The sequence below is a fragment of the Euphorbia lathyris genome, chromosome 3 (assembly GCF_963576675.1).
Source record: "Euphorbia lathyris chromosome 3, ddEupLath1.1, whole genome shotgun sequence".
Lineage (NCBI taxonomy): Eukaryota > Viridiplantae > Streptophyta > Magnoliopsida > Malpighiales > Euphorbiaceae > Euphorbia > Euphorbia lathyris.
The window spans coordinates 68406862-68426165 of NC_088912.1; the positions used below are offsets into that span (position 1 = coordinate 68406862).

At 40.3% G+C, this 19304-nt stretch overlaps 1 protein-coding gene across 3 annotated transcripts; it reads left to right on the forward strand.

Annotated features, from left to right (window-relative positions):
• Positions 1–1783: 1783 nt before the first annotated feature.
• Positions 1784–8641, forward strand: LOC136221986 (uncharacterized). 3 transcript variants are annotated; one of them, XM_066009460.1, is made up of 3 exons: positions 1784–2072; positions 3100–3185; positions 4187–8641. In XM_066009460.1, exon 3 carries the CDS (start codon positions 4191–4193, stop codon positions 8466–8468), a length of 4278 nt encoding a protein of 1425 aa, XP_065865532.1. In that variant the 5' UTR covers positions 1784–2072; positions 3100–3185; positions 4187–4190; the 3' UTR covers positions 8469–8641. The 3 variants fall into 3 exon arrangements, with proteins under 3 accessions (XP_065865532.1, XP_065865531.1, XP_065865533.1); XM_066009459.1 differs by having other exon boundaries at positions 3114–3185; XM_066009461.1 differs by lacking the exon at positions 3100–3185.
• Positions 8642–19304: the final 10663 nt, after the last annotated feature.

Below are 19304 nucleotides of genomic sequence, written 5' to 3' on the forward strand. Positions count from 1 at the left end.
GTTGCTTCCATACATGGAGCATGGTGACATTTTCTTTGCTATTATCTGTCACCAAGTTTGGAAATGGAGAAACGAGGAGATTTTTGGAGATAAAACTGTTTTTATGACAAACTTAGCTGATTTCTTCTCGAAAAAACTTTTCTCTATTATCGATAGTTTCAAAGGAGAGTCCCTTGCCAGAGCCTCTCAGTGTTGTGATGTCCATCTCGTGGGATGGAGCAGGCCAAGAGAGGGGGTTGTGAAGCTGAATACTGATGGTTCCTGCCTCAGTAACGGTAAGATTGCGGCTGGAGGTGTGCTTAGAGATGTAGGGGGCGTCTGGCTTTCTGGGTTCTCCCAGAATTTAGGGTTGGGTTCTTCCTTTTCTGCGGAGCTCTGGGCTATTCTTACTGGAATCAATCTTGCTAAAAGGCTGGGTGTTAAGAGGCTCTCTGTGGAGTCTGATAATTTGGAAGCAATCAAAATGATTTCTGAGAATCATTCTATGGGTCTTAACAGTCGCAACCTCATCAAAGCTATTATAAGGCTTTGCTCCTCCTTTGAGTTCGTAGAGTTCAGACACATTTTTAGAGAGCAGAATCGTGTTGCTGATCGCTTGGCGGCGGCGGGCCATGAAGGGACGTTAGGCGTTACTACCCTTCCTGTTTCCCCTAGTTTCATCTCTCATCTTCTCTTAGAAGATAGGATTGGGGTTAGCTTCCCTAGGCTAATTCCTGGGTAGTTTGTTGTTATTCGTTTTTCTTTTCCTTTTCTACCAAAAAAAAAAAAAAAAAAATAACTTAATTTTTTTAAAAAGGTTTTAAGTTAAACTATCATTTAACTAATATTTTTATATTCATTATTTATTTTTTTTGTATTTATCAATCAGTACAACATCTAATACGTTCGATACCTAAAATATTTAACACTTAAAATTCAATATTTTTTTTTTCAGCAATTAATTTTCAGTTTTATTAAACAACATTCAAGAATGAAAATTATGTGGGTGTTCTTTTCCTCTTGGATCCAGAAGTATGAGATAAGAGCCAAATTTAACTCTAACGTTTTCGATGAAGTGTAGGTTTAGCAATAACGTTCAAAATGGTCCAAATTTAATCTTAATGTTTCTAAGTAAGATCAATTTTTTTTTATTCAAAAAAAAAAGTAAGATCAATTTTAACCATACACTACCAAAAATTTGAAATGACTGGTTTGACTGTTATTTAACTATTACATCAGATATTCTAAACATCAATTATGTCTAAAATATTTAATGTATTATTATACAGTTACACAAAATATGTTAAAATGCTAATAATTAAGTTTGCCACATATAAGTTAATCATAATTTTTTTTATTAAACCGTCTAATTTTTTATTGTATCACTAATATAGTTATAAACAATCAACCATAAATGTATGAGTTTGCTTCAATTTATCGACAAATTTATTTGGAACGTCTAATATGATAGTAAAATAATAATTAAATCAATTTTTTTAAATTTTTAGTAATATAGAATTAAAATTGATCTGGTTTGAAACGTTAGAATTAAATTTTGTACAATTTTACACTTCTTAGTTCAAGAATTAAAAATTAACGGTATCGATTGAATAGTAGGTAGGTGGGCTCTTTGTACGACCATATAGATAATGGCTCATAGACCATATAAATAAATACACACACATTAACCATAATGGACCTCAAATCCACATCCCACCTCTAGTTTTATTTTCAAAACTAAGTTTTTTTTCCTTCTGGACATATTTGCCCTTTCACCGTTTATAATAACAGAGCTGCTGCCTTATCCCCAAATAAGGCCTTTGATTAAATCTCTTTAGCCCTAGCCCTAGATTTTAGGTCCAGTTAGGGTTTCCAATTACCAAGCTCACAGCTTCGACAGCAGCTTCGAACTTTGAAGCTCAAGCCCATTAGCTTCGTCTTCCACATTCAGTTTGGTTGCAGAAATTCGATTTTTTTTTGGGGGAAAAGTTTCCGATTTTTGGGAAATTAATCAGCAAAACCCTAGATTTGTTTGCAGCGGGGAGATTTTCGGTGTTTTGTTGATTTATTCCACCGCAGATCTGTTAATCGAGGTATTCTTTTTGTTATCTTTGAAGCCTAGATCTATTTCTTGATTTGGAACTATTTTGTTTGTTTGTAAGATTGTTTATTAATATGTTTCTTGTTTTTCTGATTCATGGAACTCTTTCTGCTACACTTTTGATCTGCTGTTTCGGTGGTCTATATTATGGTTTTGTCTTTTTTGGTTATTCAGCTTGTATACTCCATTTCAGCATACTTCAATTTGATGATACCGTTGAAATTTAATTGATCATTCGTTTCTAGTTATTTTATTTATATTGCCTATTTGATTCTGACGTTTTTTTTTTTGTCTTTATTGGTTGTGATTTATACGATCACTATTTGGAATGTAGTTGTAGTAACTTAGTTCTTTTTAAGAAGCTATTTGCTGTATGTAGTTGTAGACTCGCGGTGAGCTTTATTACCTTGTACATGTCTTAAGTCGTGGATACTGAAGATTGTACACGGTGAAATTTGCTTGTTGCTCTAACTGGAGCGCAAGAGTGGTCATTTTTACTAGAGTTGATCCTAGGACGGAGCCGTTTGACCAAGTGTGGTATTTAGCATGTAATATAGACATGTCTGTGGGCTTCATTTTAATGGCCCAGATCTACTTAGACCCTAAATCAGTTGGAAAGCTTTCCAACTTGGGGATGCTTTTAGCTGAAACGTGCTGTAACAGGCTAACAACGTTTAAATGCTAGTTTTTCAGTACACTGACTGCTTAAGTAATAGCAAGTAATCACATGCTGACTTAACTATAGTAGTATCGCATTTTGAACCTAAGTCCTTTGGATTCCTCGGTCAAACAAACATTAGAAATTTTATTACTTCTGAAGTGATAATATTATCTTGGCGTGCTCCATATATAGATAATAGACTACATCAAGCCAATAAAAGGATGTGAGTAAAGTGCCATCTTAAATTGTTTTCAATTGATTTACCTATTCTAAAACAAATGTATATGCATATTTGTTTTTTCTCCTTTCACTTTAATGTTTTTCATATGGCAGTGATATTTCTAGTTACACTTGTCAGCATGTTTTATGTAGATTACGCAACTACTGGCAATTTCCACCCATCCAGCTGCTTCACACTGGGAACAGTACATAGCCAAAACATTTGTAAGTTTAAACTCTTATTAATGGAAGTTTCGGAGAGCATTAACTAATAATGCTAAATATGTACTGAGAATTACTTTATACCTGCGATCCTATCCTCTATTGTAGAGTGTCAAGATTACCAAAAAAGGACGAGCTCCTCCATTACTGTCCACAATGTAGTTCCTATCATGGTTAGAGTTTGAAACTTTGAATTGGTGCAATGATGGAAATTTGTCAGCCTAGCTTAGAAGTATACCAGCATAACTGCATCTATGTCAAACTCAAAAAAGCAGGACCTTTTTTCACAATGATATCATTTTAATGAACTACTTATGCATTTCTTTTGGATTCTGGAAGTGTAACCGAGGTTATTTTCTTTGTACCTGTAACTTGTTAGTTTGGCATGTTTCTATTAGTGAAGGGAATAGAATGTCCTAAGTTCCATTTATTCAGCTACGTTGATGTTCCCCTTGCTCAATTTGCAAACCAATCTATTGTGTTTGTAAAACCCAGTACCTTTTTTTTTGTGTGTGTATAACCACTATATTATGAACAACGTATACTTTGGATTCAGATTTTGTTTCAACAAGTACTAATTGTACCAGTCTTAAAATACAAGGCTTTGTCATAATTCATAACATTAATAATTAATTTGAGGATCTTCATTTTTCCTTGAGAAGCTTGTATAACATGACTTCCAAGCATTTCTTTTTAACATTTCACTGGTAAATGGTGGACTTCGCTCCTATGTTGCACTGAAACTGAAACTGAAACGGAACCCGGAAATGTTATTTCTAAAATAATATAGCTAGGAAACGGTAATGAAAACGGAAAAGAAACGGATACGAAACGCTGAAACGTTAATGAAGAAGAGTTTCCGTGCAACATAGCTTCGCTCCCCTTTGCCTAATTTGATTCTTCTACCCAGATTGCAATGATTAATGGCTGTTTATTATTATTATTATTATTATTATTATTATTTTTATTGTTCGTCATGCCCTTAAATATACTTCTTTCTGCAGGATTATGGCTTCTATGGATATAGACTCCCCTACAACACCTATTATGGCTATTACTCCTGTAATGGCTGAAGATAATGATGAAACACCCATTTCTGTTGAGCAGCCAAATAAACGCAGAAGGAAGAAGTCAATTGTCTGGGAACACTTCACTATAGAAACAGTTGGCGCTGGTTGTATGAGGGCCTGTTGCAAGCAGTGCAAGAAATCATTTGCTTACATAACTGGTTCAAAGCTTGCAGGAACAAGTCACCTCAAGCGACATATTGCCTTGGGGATCTGCCCAGTAAGCCGTCAGAAAAATGAAGCATCCCAATTTGTTTCTGGTGTAAAAACTGATCCACCTAAAAGGAGGTACCGAACTTCTCCTGCACTCAGCAGCATTCCCTTTGATCAGGATCGATGCAATCAGGATGTAGCCAAGATGATTATTCAGCATGACTATCCACTCCACATAGTGGAACATCCTGCTTTCATTGATTTTGTTCGGACTCTTCAGCCCCAGTATAATATGGTGAGTTTCAACACTATGCAAGGGGAGTGTGTGGCATTGTACCTGAGAGAAAAGCAGGGACTTTTGAATCTTATCAGTGGGGTTCCTGGACGTGTCAGTATTTCATTGGATTTGAGGACTTCAAACCTTAATGTTGGCTATGCTTTTCTCACTGGACATTTCATTGATAATGATTGGAATTTACATCGTCGTATCCTTAATGTTGTCATGTTACCTTTTCCCGAGTCAGAGTATGCTTTCAATCAAGCTGTTGTATCTTGCATTTCTGATTGGCATTTGGAGAGCAGGCTTTTTACCCTTACTCTTGATCAATCTGTCTCAAATGATAACATCATTGGAAATCTTAGAGGCGTTCTGTCTGTGAAGAACCAGCTCATGTTCAATGGTCAATTAGTGAAAGGAAATTGCTATGCTCGTGTCTTAAGTCGTCTTGCACAGGATGCCCTTGGAGCAACAGGGGAAGTTGTCAGGAGAATTCGTGAAAGTGTGAAATATGTGAAAACCTCAGATACACACGATGAAAAGTTTGCTGAGCTAAGGCAACGACTTCAAGTTCCTAGCACAAGAGAGCTAATCATTGATGATCAAACCAAGTGGGATACAACTTACCAAATGCTGGTGGCTGCCTGTGAATTGAAGGAAGTTTTTTCTTGCTTGGATACCACTGATCCTGTTTACAAGATAAACCCATCAATGGATGATTGGAAGCAAGTAGAAATTCTCTGCACGTATTTGAAGCTTTTTTATGATGCAGCAAGCATTTTAACTGGCCCAATGTATCCGCCTGCTAATGCATTTTACCATGAGGTGTCCAAGATCCAATTAGAGCTGACACATGCTGCCATGAGTCAGGATCCATTTGTCAGCAACCTGGCCGGACCTTTGAAGGAGAAGTTTGATCAGTATTGGAGGGATTGCTTCCTTGTTTTGGCAATTGCTATTGTCATGGATCCAAGGTTTAAAATGAAGCTTGTTGAGTTCAGTTTTTCTAGGATCTTCGGCGAGGATGCCGGCATGTGGATTAAGATAGTTGATGATGGGATTCATGAGCTCTTTTTCGACTATCTTCCTCCAAATCTTTCTGTGCCAACCAGCTACATGGAAACAGGGAATACAAGTATCTCTCAGTCAGATATTTTCCGAGAAGCACCTCACCAAGAAGTTGCTGCTCAGGAAGCAAGCTTTCAAGCACTTGAAGTGATGCACCATGCAGATGTAGCTGCTCAAGAACTAGATTCTCAAGGAGCAACCATTCAAGAGCTACAGCCTGAAGAAGTAACCCCCCTAGAGCAACCTAAAGAAGAATTGCTGCAAGATCCATCTCCCCAGATGATGAATCATCAAAAAGTAGTAGACCAACAAGAGATGTGCACCCAGGAAGTACTTGTGCAAGAATTACCTTTGCAAGAGGACAGACAAGAAGTAGCAAAACAGATGGACAGTCAAGAAGCAGCACCACAAGAAATGGACAGTCAAGTAGCAGCAACACAAGAGATGGACTGTGAAGAAGTTCCGGCAAAAGAGATGGACAGTCAAGAAGCACCAGCACAGGAGATGATCATTCAAGATGTAATAATGCAAGAGATGCAGCAGACTGCAGAAGTGCCGGTGCAGGAGAAGCATGTTGGAGAAGGACCTATGGAGGAGAATGATAAGAAAGAAGTGTCACCAGAAGAGGTGCTGGCTGAAGGAAGAGTTCCTACTGAAGGAATTCAGGCTCAAGGAATGACTGAAGAGATGCAGGATCAGAAAAACCTGACTCATGAAATGCTGGTTCAGGATGAACCAACTCCTGATATGCATGCTGAGGAAAAGATGACTTCAGAGATGCATGTTCAAGAAAAACCGAATCCGGAGATGCATTCTCAGGAAAAACCGACCCAAGAGGTGGGTGCTCCTGAAAAACCGCATGCTCTTGAAAAATCGACTGACGAGATGCATGCTCAAGAGGTTATGTCTGAAGATGTGCATGCTCAAGCAGTTCCAACTCAAGAGATGCATGCTTCTGAAGTCCAGACTCCTGAAGGACTGGTGGGTCAGGAGATGAAACTTGCAGAAGGACAGACTGAGGAGATGAAACCTGCAGAAGGGAAGACTGAGGAGATGAAACCTTCAGAAGGACAAGCTGAGGAGATGAAACCTTCGGAAGGACAAGCTGAGGAGATGCAACCTTCAGAAGTGAAGACTGAGGAGATGCAGCCTTCCAAAGAGCAGACTGAGGAGATGCAACCTTTAGAACCGCAGACTGAGGAGATGCAACCTTTAGAACCACAGACTGAGGAGATACAACCTTTAGAACCGCAGACTGAGGAGATGCAACCTTTAGAACCGCAGACTGAGGACATTCAAATTTCAGAAGTGCAGACTGAGGAGATGCAAACTTCAGAAGTGCAGACTGATGAGATGCAACCTTCAGAAGGGCAAACTGCGGACATGCAATCTGCAGAAGGGCATACTCAGGAGACGGAACCTTCAGTAGGGCAGGCCGAGGAGATGCGACCTTCAGAAAGGCAGGCTGAGGAGATGCAACGTGCAGAAGGGCAGACTCAGGAGACCCAGCCTTCAGAAGGGCAGGCTGAGGAGAGGCAACCTGCAGAACGGCAGGCTGAGGAGATGCGACCTGCAGAAGGGAAGATTAAGGAAATGCAACCAGCAGAAGGGCAGAGTCAGGAAATGCACCCTCAAGAAGGGCAGGCTCAAGAAATGCACCCTCCAGCAGAAGAGAGCCAAGAGATGCACCTTGCAGAAACACAGAGTGAGGGGACTCATGAAATGCACGTCTCAGAAGAGCAGGCTCAAGAATTGCAACCTCCAGAAAAAGAGATTGATCAGTTGCACTCTCAAGCAGAGGCTCATGAGATGCACTGTCAGGGAGCAGAGACCCATAGAATGATGCACTCTCAAGAAGTACAGACTCAGGAGATGCAACTTCAAGAAGCACAAGCTCATGAGATGCAACTTCAAGAAGCACAAGCTCACGAGATGCAACTTCAAGTAGCACAAGCTCACGAGATGCAACTTCAAGTAGCACAAGCTCACGAGATGCAACTTCAAGAATCACATACTCACGAGATGCAACTTCAAGAAGCACAAGCTCACGACATGCAACTTCAAGTAGTACAAGCTCACGAGATGCAACTTCAAGAAGCACATACTCACGAGATGCAACTTCAAGAAGCACAGAATCATGGGATGCAACCCCAAGCACTGCAATCTCAAAACATGCACTATCAAGAAGTGCAGTATCATGATCAACAACAACATCATCATCATCATCATCAAGCAATTCACAATCAGGAGATGCATTCTCAAGGAATACAGGCGCAAGAGATGGAGTATCAAGCAATGTCTCATGAAATGCAGACTCAAGATCTTCCTTTGCTTTCTATTGGAGATGGACTTCAAGATTTTGAGGTATATATATCTGAGATTGCAAATAGCCAACATTTGAAATCTGAATTAGATCAATATTTGGAGGAGTCACTATTGCCTAGGGTACAAGATTTTGATGTGTTGGGTTGGTGGAAATTGAACAAACTCAAGTACCCAACTCTCTCCAAGATGGCCGCTGATATTTTGTCAATACCAGTATCAACTGTTGCTCCGGAGTCTGTATTCGACATCAGAAGCAAAAAGATAGACAGCTATCAGAGTTCATTGCAGCCTGTGACACTGGAAGCCCTTGTTTGTGCAAAGGATTGGCTCCAATATGGATCATCAACCTCATCCTTGGATAGTATGTCTAATGCACTTGTGAAAATGGAATATTAGTCATACAAGATTTGATTTTTTTAATTCCAACCTAGATTCAGCTTTATCTATAGGCTTTTCCAATCATGGACAATGATTTTGTTTTGTTACTGAAGGAATTGATATTAATTGTGGATTTAGAGATTACTTGTGAGATTAATGTATTCATTGGCTGACTGCTTTGCCTCATAGAATTCTGATATGCTGAAACACCCCTGAATTTTTTACTTAGTGCTTTTCATAGGCTCATGGCACTCTGAAGCTCTCATATTCAGCTGCTAAATCTGGCAATTTGGGATGTCGAGACAAGACAAGTGTTCACATATGGGACAAGTGTGCTGCATGCATTTCTAGGTTATGTATTCTTGCTTCACATTAAGTTAGCTAACAAAAAACAAAAATGTGTGTTTAATGATGAGTATTTATTTTGCTTGGTCATAATATATGTATGGATATATGTTACTAAAATGCATTAGTTCGCCTGAAGCCGTTAAATAAAGCCCACAATAACATTTTTCTGTAGTTACTACTTCTCTCCTTTAGCAACTATGAGACTGTGTACTTTCAGCTTGATGGATCTCCAATAAGGCTTTCAGCATTAAATAGCACAGCTTCAAACTAGATCATATCACAAAGGTAAATACTCAATTCGCTCGAAATATGACTTTTCAACAAAAAAAACATATGGTTCCTCGTCAGTTATGATTGAATTCAAGCATAATCAAAAAGTTTTTGAACAGGGAGTAATGAAGCTATGGCGAACAGGGTACCAAAATGATTAAATATGCTAAAAGATATGGTGAATGATATCATTCTCTCTAACATTTTTGGGAAGAAACGCAAAAGATAGTAAAATTTTGTCTTCAATATGGAACAATTTTTGGGACTCAAATAGTGATAGAGTCCGTTTTAACCTCTGGCGGAGCCAGAGCTTAAAGTCCAGGGCTCTATTGCATGGAGATTTTTTTTTTTCTTAATAACGACTTAAGGCTTTGATTCATAGTAGTAAAATCAAAATTTTCAAATTTTTGACAATATAAAGGTAAATTTGATCATAATTGGAAACATTAAGGTACAAAACAACTGAGATTCAATAATTCAAGCAAAATATAAGCAGGGCGACACTCTTCTTCTTCTACATGAACAGTAACTGGTGAAGCGGCGGTTCTCTCCCCTGAATCTTCGCGACTCCCTTCTTCGCCCTAGCAGCGGCGGCGGCGGTTCTCTCTTCTTCCCTAGCAGCGGCGACTCTTCTCCTCGCCCCTGCTGTTCTCGCATGCCGGAACCCCTAGCAGGCAGCTCTTCGCCGCCGATACCTCCCGGCAGCCCAGCAGACCGGCACCAGTGGTAAAAAAAATCAAAAGGGGCGGATGGTAGCCCTGAGATCAGCAATCAATTGGAGAAGGTGTTGACTCCAGAAAAGAGGAAAAGTGGATACAAAGGGGCTCTTGTTGGGCAAGAAGACACTGAGATGTTTCATGAGCGAACAACAGAGAGGGCTAATCTATTTCCAATGGGTAACGATGGCTATGACTCAAATGATGATATTGTTGAAGAAGATTATCCCTTATGCCCGCGGGTTTGCCTGAGTGCTGCGGAAAAGCAAGCAATGTGGAAACCCTGGAGCACTTCTCTCATTGTTAAAGTTCTTGGGAAGAAAGTTGGGTTCCATTTCTTGAAGCAAAAACTTCAATCCTTTTGGGTTAAGGAGGCAGGTATTTCCCTAATTGATCTTGCTAATGATTACTATATTGTGAAATTTGTGAGTGAGAATAATTATTGGTGCGCGATTCGCGGAGGTCCCTATCTAGTGGTTGATCATGTCCTCTCAATTCAGCCCTGGAAACCAAACTTTGATCCATTCGACGCCAAAGTTATCATATTTTGACATGGATCAGGTTCCCTGGCCCCCCCCATTGAGTATCATAACTATCTATTTCTCACTAAACTGGCGGCGGAGATGGTTGGGGAAGTAAAATTCATTGATAAGAAGTCTATTGATGCTGAGAGAGGTAAGTTCGCAAGAGTCAGCGTAGTGGTTGATCTTAATAAGCTCTGGATGCGTGTTCATTGTATTGAGTACGGAGGACTGCATACCATTTGCTTTGACTGTGGTATATATAGGCATTACTCCGAGAATTGTCCTGAATCGATGAAGAACAAAGGAAATCAGAATGAGACAATGACGAGCTCCAATGATGAGGATAGAGTTAAGGATACGGTGGTGAATGACTATGGTCCTTGGATGTTGGCTCACAAACCAAGGCGTAATCGTTCTAAATCGAATCCTACGGTCGACCCAAAGCCTGCTGACAAGAAGGCAATCGAGCGCACTATAACAAATGCGGAGAAAATGCTGCCAAAATTTGGGGGTATTCCCTCAGAAACTCTTAATGTAGGGGTGGGGATAGTTGATTCTGTAGAAGTTGATACCTCAGAAGGCAGCAAAGAGTCTGACAAAGGCACGACTGATTCCGGGGAGACCAGAAATGACACTAATACCACTTCCACTAAACATGGGACTAGGTTCGATGGTTGAAACAGCTAAAGCTGAACCGGTGATTGACGAGTGTGAAGATACAGTGCACTCTTGTTCTGTCCCTCCGGCCTCTGAGAATACCGCCGCCGGAGGAGGTTCCGAGGCTAAAAGCTCATCTCAATCATCTACAGACACTCCTGGCAAACCAGGGAAGCATAGTAAGGAGAATGAAACAATAGTTGGGGGTAGCCCGAGGAATGGGTCTTATTCTGAAAAGCAAAAGCTTTGGATAGGAAGCTTAAGCTACATGGGAATGGTGGAAATCATCCCTAGGTTGGCTGACAGACCAAGTCTTCCTGATGCTCAGGTTTGTCTTTTTTCTACTTAGTTAATCTTTTATGGACTTTTTAGTGTGGAATGTTCGAGGTGCAGCGAACAGGAGTACTCGCCTACACCTGAAGGACCTCTTAAGAATTCATAAACCCGTTTTGTTTGGTTTGTTGGAAACTAAATGCAGTGGTTTAGCCGCCGACAAGATTTGTAATAAGTACAGAGGGTGGAAATTCACTCGCTCGGAGGCTCAAGGTCGGGCTGGAGGAACTTGGCTTTTTTGGAGAGATGGCCTTGTTGACATCTTAGTGTTACAGGTTCACTTTCAATTTATTCACTGTGAAGTTGTTCAGAATGGAGTTGTTACTTGTATGATGACGGTTGTCTATGCGTCCCCTTGTGCATCGGATAGGGAAATTTTATGGAATTAGTTGGTTAGTCTCAGTCATTCAATAGCGATACCTTAGTTTATCCTAGGGGACTTCAATGATATAGGGAATCTTGAGGATCAGAGAGGAGGAAGTGATATGTATAGAATGAGAGCATTTAATCATAACAACCGAATGAGAGAATGCAGAGTTTCTGATTTGGGTTGTTCGGGGGCTCGATTTACTTGGAGAAGGCAATTTCTCTCGGTCCGGTTAGACAAGGTGTATGGAAACATCCTCAGCCGGACGTCCTTTCCTGAAGCTACTGTTATTAACCTGCCGTTTCGTCACTCTGATCACGCTCCTATCCTGTTCAAATTAAAGGGGCTGGTTGGGGAGCGCGAGTGTCGACCGTTTCAATATTTATTAGCTTGGGAGGAGCATGAGGATTTCAAATCAGTGATTCGGGAAGCGTGGGTAGTTCAAACCATCCTGTTCAAGCTATTATTAGCTTCAGAACTAAAGATTTAGACTGGAATAAGAAAGTGTTTGGTAATATCTTTGCCCGCAAAAGGAACCTAATGAAACAGCTTGCGGGGGTGCAGAGAGTGTTGTTTAATCAGAGAGAGGATAGTTTTGTTAAGCTTGAAAGATCCTTGCTTAATGAACTTACGACTGTCCTTCGACAAGAGGAATTACCGTGGTTCCAAAAGTCAAGGAATCGGTGGATCGCGCACGGGGACAGGAATACACGATTCTACCATCTTTCTGCTATCACACGCCGGAAGAAAAATAAAATTGAAGCTGTGCAGGATCACTTGGGTCACTGGGTATATGATATTAAGGCTATTAGGCAGCAAGCTTTGGAATTTTTCCCTGCTCTTTACAAGGAGGACGTTACTAGCGCAAGGTAGCTTGATCACTACCTCCTCTTTCCCGATTTTCGAAGATAGCAGGTTGAATGCTATATTTAGACCCGTGAATGCAGATGATATCCGTCTAGCCCTGTTTGATATGGCTCCGAGCAAAGCTCCTGGTATTGATGGGCTCCCCGCTTTCTTTTTTCAGCATCACTGGGATATTGTCAACTCTACGCTTATTAGTTACATCTTGAGTATCTTCTCTGGAACTAAGTCAATAGCTGCGGTTAATCAGACTCTGATCACTTTAATTCCGAAGGTCTCCAATCCTACTTCCTTTATGCAGTATAGGCCTATTAGTCTTTGTAATGTAATTTACAAAGTTCTTACTAAGGTAATTGCGAACCGGTTCCAGCTTCTCTTCCCTAATATTATCTCTCCGAATCAATCTAGCTTTGTTCCTGGAAGACAGATGATTGACAATATTATCATAGCACAGGAAGTGGTCCACTCGATGAGGATGAAAAAAAGGCCTGAATGGGTTTATTGCTATCAAGATTGATATGGAGAAATCCTATGACAGATTGAAGTGGGATTTTATTGCTGAAACCCTCTCCATTGCAGGAGTTCCAAATTGCTGGAGACAGATTATCAGGAACTGCCTCACGTCAAGTTCTATGCAAGTGCTTATTAATAGTGAGTCGTCAGATAGCTTCTTTCCTTCACGAGGGATCCGTCAAGGTGATCCAATGTCTCCATATTTGTTCGTTCTGTGTATGGAGAGGCTTGATCACTTAATTAGGGATGCAGTCATCTAGCAGAAGATTTGGCCTATAAAACTGAACACTAATGGTCCACCGATTAGTCACCTTTTCTTTGCGGATGATCTTCTGGTGTTCTTGGAGGCATATATTGAGCATATGTCCAATTTTATGGTGGTCATGGAGACGTTTTGTTCCTACTCAGGCCAGAAATTAAATCTCAACAAATCTAAACTCTATGTTTCTAAAAATATCTCGGATGCGTATGCTCGTGAGCTTAGCCGATCTTGTCAGATTCCCCTCACTAAATGCCTGGGGAAATATCTTGGGGTGCCGCTATTGCATGAGAGGTTGAATACAACCACCTTTGCTGATACAATTAATAAGGTGCAATCTCGGCTTAGTGCGTGGAAAGCCCAAACCCTATCACGCTGGTAAATTCAGTGACGGCAGCAGCCCCTAACCATGTGATGCAAACAAACCGTTTACTGGCCAGCATGCTCGAGAAATTAGACAAGCTGAACTGCAGCTTCATCTGGGGAAACTCTATTGGTAATCAACGCATTCATCTCCTACCGTGGGACAAGGTTTGCAGACCTAAGAAGGACGGAGGAGCTGGTACCCGCAAGGCCTCGGATACTAATAAAATTTTCTTGATGAAATTGATATGGAAAATTTGGAAAAAACTGAATGCCTATTGGGTTTAAGTCCTTGCATCTAAATACAAGAAGGATGTTTTTTTTTTGGAGGAGATCAATGGATAGCGAGGAATCGGTCCCATCTATGGAAGAGTATCCACTCTATTTTTTATGACTTTAGTGCAGGCCTCTCTTGGAGTATTGGTGACGGTCGGAGTGCTTCTTTCTAGGATGATAGATGGATGGACGACCTAAAGCTTAGGGAAGAAGCTATCCATCCTGTAGATAATGCAATTCAAGGGTTCAGGGTGGCCGATATGCTTGATGACCAACATGGTTAGCGCTGGGATTTACCGAATCACTATTTTGAGGAGCCTATTCTTTTAAGGTTCTATGCTATACTAGTTGTGCAGTACTTTGGTATTCGAGACATGCTAAGATGGAGGACAGCTGCGAATGGAGTTTTTACCTGCAAGTCCACTTATGAACTCCTTACACAGGAGGATACCCCGACGCATAGTAATAAGGCCTTTACCCGCTATTGGAAGCTGAAGACACTAAAGAAGTATAAAACCTTTGGTTGGCTTGGTTTGCACGAAAGATTGCTTACTAACCAAGAAAGGAATAGGAGGCATTTGTTGGAGGTGACTAGCTGTCCCAGATGCGGGGCAGATGTGGAATCTGTCCGCCATGCGTTTAGAGATTGCGTCAACAGTCAGGTAAGTTGGAAAGAAATTATCCCTCGGCGTTTCTGGGTGGAGTTTATGCACATCAACAACGATAATTGGTTTGAAGAGTGTTTTAATCTCCCAGATACGTCCTTCGGCTTTGAACACTGATCGAGGGTGTTCTTAATCACGGCATCCACAAATTGGGACTGGAGGAATGCGGAGATTTTTCAGGAAGACTTCCACTGCCCGTCGAATAAGGGTGAAGTCATCTCTAGAAAGATCTCAGAAAACAACAGCTGCTGGCAGCTCCTGCAAGGGAATAAGCATCCTCTTCAAAAAACGAAGAGATGGCTCCACTGGAGGAGGCCCCCGGCGAGCTTTTGGAAGCTCAATACGGACGGGTCTCGACGTGGGGAGGCAAATGTTGTCTCGGCTGGTGGCTTGATAAGAGATTCGGATGACAATTGGGTTCGAGGCTTCCTTCACAATATTGGTTCTGGGAATTCCTTTGAGGCAGAGCTTTAGGGTTTGATTATTGGGCTGCAGGTGGCGATTGCTGCCGGGGCCAGGAAGCTAGAAATAGAGTCAGATTGTGCGGAAGCTATTTCCTTCATCAAGAATAGTTGCCCTCCTCACCATCCGGCCTGTGATCTTATATGGTCGGTTCAACAGCTTCTTACTAAGCTTGATCAATATAAAGTGGCTCATGTGTATCGTGAAAGGAATAGATGTGCGGATTTCCTAGCTAACAAAGCAGCAGATCAGAATGTTGGAGTCACTGTGTTGGTTGCTGCTCCTCCTGAGATTGCTCAGCTTCTCAGAGATGATTTCCAGGGAGTCGCTCTCCCTCGTCTGGTTGCTACGTAATGTAGCGTCATTTCCTTTCGTTTAGCTTTTCTTTCGGTGTTTTTCGTTCTTGTTTTCAGTTGTAACAAAAAAACAACAACTGAGATTCAATATAAAGTAAGGATAAGGTGTAAAAATACTCTAATGTTTACAGCTAAGAACAATTTTACCCCTAACGTCTAAAATGGTGCAATTTTATTCAAACATAGGACCAATTGGATGTAGAGATTCTTTTAATTATCACCACAACCAACTATGCAAACTTAGTTTTATGTCATAATATCACATTCTACATTATAAGAACTGATTTTAACTATTTTGGGGGCTGCTCGGGACTCAACCATTGTTCATCAATCTTTAAAATAAATTAACTTTATACTTTTTACACTTTTATGACGTTTTTATAGATTTGAGGACTTAATCATGACACTTTAAGTAAGTTTAGAGGATTACTAAGATACTATGTAAGTTTAGAGTCAATCAAACTTTTTAGAAAAGTTGAAGGAGCAACTTATCAAGCCTTTATTTTACACCACAACATGTTAATTAATTTATTTATCTTAATAAAAAAAAATAAGTCTTTCAGTATATCACACCACGTACACAACAGTCAACAAGGAAGTCTCTTTTTATTTGATCATATCACGAAATCACCATTCAAATCAAAACAAAGGTTTATTTCAAATACATGTCATGTGGTTTCACGAATTGGTACCGTGTTTCTTTCGTTACAAACCAAATCCTAGGGTTTGCACCGTTACCAAATTTAAGGCAATGGATCATGGATGGAATCGGTTAAATGAGTGACATGGCAGAAGGGTATTTCGGTTAATTTTATTTCTTATATATATAGCTATATTTTAGTTATTATGCCATCCGATCCGATCGACTCGAGTCATTTGATTGAACTAAGTGATCCATGATTCAACTATAAATCTAGTTTTATATATTTAATCCGATGTGACATACTTGATTTACATTTAACACGATAAGTAGTATAAAATTATAAAATGTATAATATTGGTATCGGAAGAATTACAATAAATGAGGGGCCAAAGAGTGTTGTCTGTTACATTGATGGATTATGTATAGTTGCATAAGCATATAAAAGCAATTAGTCTCTAGCATTTATTTGTATTGAAAGTTACATGATGATATGAAAAGGAATTGAGTTATACCCTGCAAATAAGAGGTAGAAAATCAGAGAGACAAAAGGAACAAAATTTAAAGCAGAATAGAATTAAACATACTGGTTATAATGAACATTGACTTTGCCAACATCAAGATTTGCAATTATTTTGACTAATACGGAGCAAGAACATGCAGTAGTTCTTGCTCCTAGAAAATACAAATCCTAAATTACAGAAACTGAAGAAGACGATGAACATGCAAGAGAAGAAGTAGTTGAAGAGTCCGAAGGAAAAGAAAAAGGGAAGCTTAATGAGTTCTGGCAAAGTACAATTAATAAAAGAAGACTTTCAAGTCTTTTACGTAAACCCTTGATCAAAGGGTATTTCTGACCTTTTGCTCAATAGGCTATTCTAGAAGCAGTCCACCTTGACAGGATGCACCACACCACATACAAGCCAATCCCGAATCAATCACATCCATCCATCTCAAAGCTTCTTGATCAACGGTTAGGATTAGAACACTTGGTATTGTCCTTGTAGTCCTTTTTACTTGTTGAGCACACCTAACAATAGATTAAATATGTAATTAGTTTTCATATAGTTTTTCAATAAGAAATTAAAAGCTTGAGCTTTACCTCATTCAATCTTAATATGGTATCAAAGCAACTCTGAATTTCTGCTTTAAGTAAGCATCAATGGCTACCCCCATCATCAATTCTAGTAGCCCTTATCACTTGCCCCCTAATGAGACTCCGTCCCTGTCTCTTGTCTCGCAAGCTCTCACTGGCCTTAATTACCACCAATGGTCACGAGCCGTCAAAGTGGCTCTCATGTCAAAGAACAAGTTTGCTTTCGTTGACGGAACCATCAAGGCCCCTGCTTTAGACGACGCCATGTACAACCAGTGGGAGAGATACAACAACATGGTTATATCTTGGATACACCATGCCATCTCTCCCTCAATAGCTCGAAGCATCATGTGGTTGGATAAAGCGGATCAAATCTGGGCTGACTTAAAGGAACGCTTCGCTCAAGCGAATTCACTACGGATCTTGGAACTCCGGTGCGAAATCCACAGCCTGAAACAAGGAAATGGCAACGTTACTGACTATTATACAAATCTGAAAATACTCTACGATGAGCTGCTCAACTTGAGGCCCATGCCCAAATGTACCTGTCGTACTGCTTGCAGCTGCGGTGCGTTCAAAATCTTGCGTGATCAACAAGATACGGATCAGGTGATCACTTTCCTGCAAGGATTGAACGAGTCTTACTCCGCCGTCTGTTCTCAAATTCTCCTCATGGAGCCACTACCTTCACTCAACAAAGTCTATGCTTTGTCCATTCAGCACGAACGACAGATAGGCCTTGCGCCTGTCAAAAATGAAGAAGGGAGTGAGAGTAATCCATTCCCAGGATTCACTAACACAAGGCAGCCAAAACAACAATCGCAACAATACAAGGTATGGAAATCGCAAAAAAAACAACAAAAATTCATACCTGTGCACTTTTTGCGGAAATACACACCGAAGATATCTGTTTCAAAAAACATGGTTATCCCCCAAGTTATGGCAACCGAAACAAAGGTGGCAATTTCAGAACTACACAGCCCAAAGCAAACTCAACAAGCAACCAAAACAGAGAGCGTGGTGATTCGGGTGAGGAAGATAACAGACAAACCAACCTTGAACCATTTTCCTTGACCAAGGAATAATATCAGACATTGGTTGTGTTGTTACCATAGAATTGCTCAGGCAAACCTACAGCAGCCAGCAGCAGTGTCAACACTTTTGCTAAAGCAGACCATTCTGGTATGACTCTAAACACCTCTCCTAGTAAGCTTACCCGACCTTACTGGATAATAGACATTGGCGCCACAGACCACATAGTATGCAATGTTAGATATTATATGACATACTCCAAGATAGACAATTGTTGGGTGAATCTACCTAATGGCGACAGAGTTAAGGCTGAATATGTGGGCACTGTAGTTTTAAGTTCAGAACTTGTTTTACATCACGCATTGTGCATCGCGAATTTCGACTACAACTTGATATCCACTAGTAAATTGCTAGCCACTAGTTGGATGTGTATGCTTATAACTGGGTCCACATGTGTGATACAGGATATCAGAAAATGGAAGAGGATTGGCTGGGCTAAGGAGCATGAGGGCCTCTATTATTTAGAACATCCTATCCCTAGTATAGTTGATGAGCATTCTGTTTTTTTAGTTAAAGCCAATGTATGGCATTTACGTTTTGGCCACCCCTCTTATGAGCGTTTAAAGGGCCTACATCTATCCTGTAATGATTTTCATTCAATAAAAAATGCACCTTGTGACATTTGTCAAAGAGCTAAACAGAAAAGGGGATCATTTCCATTAAGTAACAGCATGGCTAAAGGCATTTTTGATCTCATTCACATTGACATATGGGGACCAGTCCGGGAATCCTATTCCAATAAGCACTATTTCCTAACTATACTCGATGATCATAGCAGGTACACTTGGATTTCCTAATGAACACTAAAGTCGACACAAGCACTACATTACAAAATTTCTGCAGCTATGTCCACAGACAATTCAACAAGCAAATCAAAATTATATGCTCAGATAATGGCCCTGAGTTTCTCATGAAACAATTCTATGCAACAAATGGCATTATACACCAGACCTCCTTCCCGGAGACACCACAGCAGAACGGTAGAGTCGAGCGCAAGCACTTAGACATCATGAACACCACTCATGCTATCATGTTTCAAAGCTCGCTTCCTAG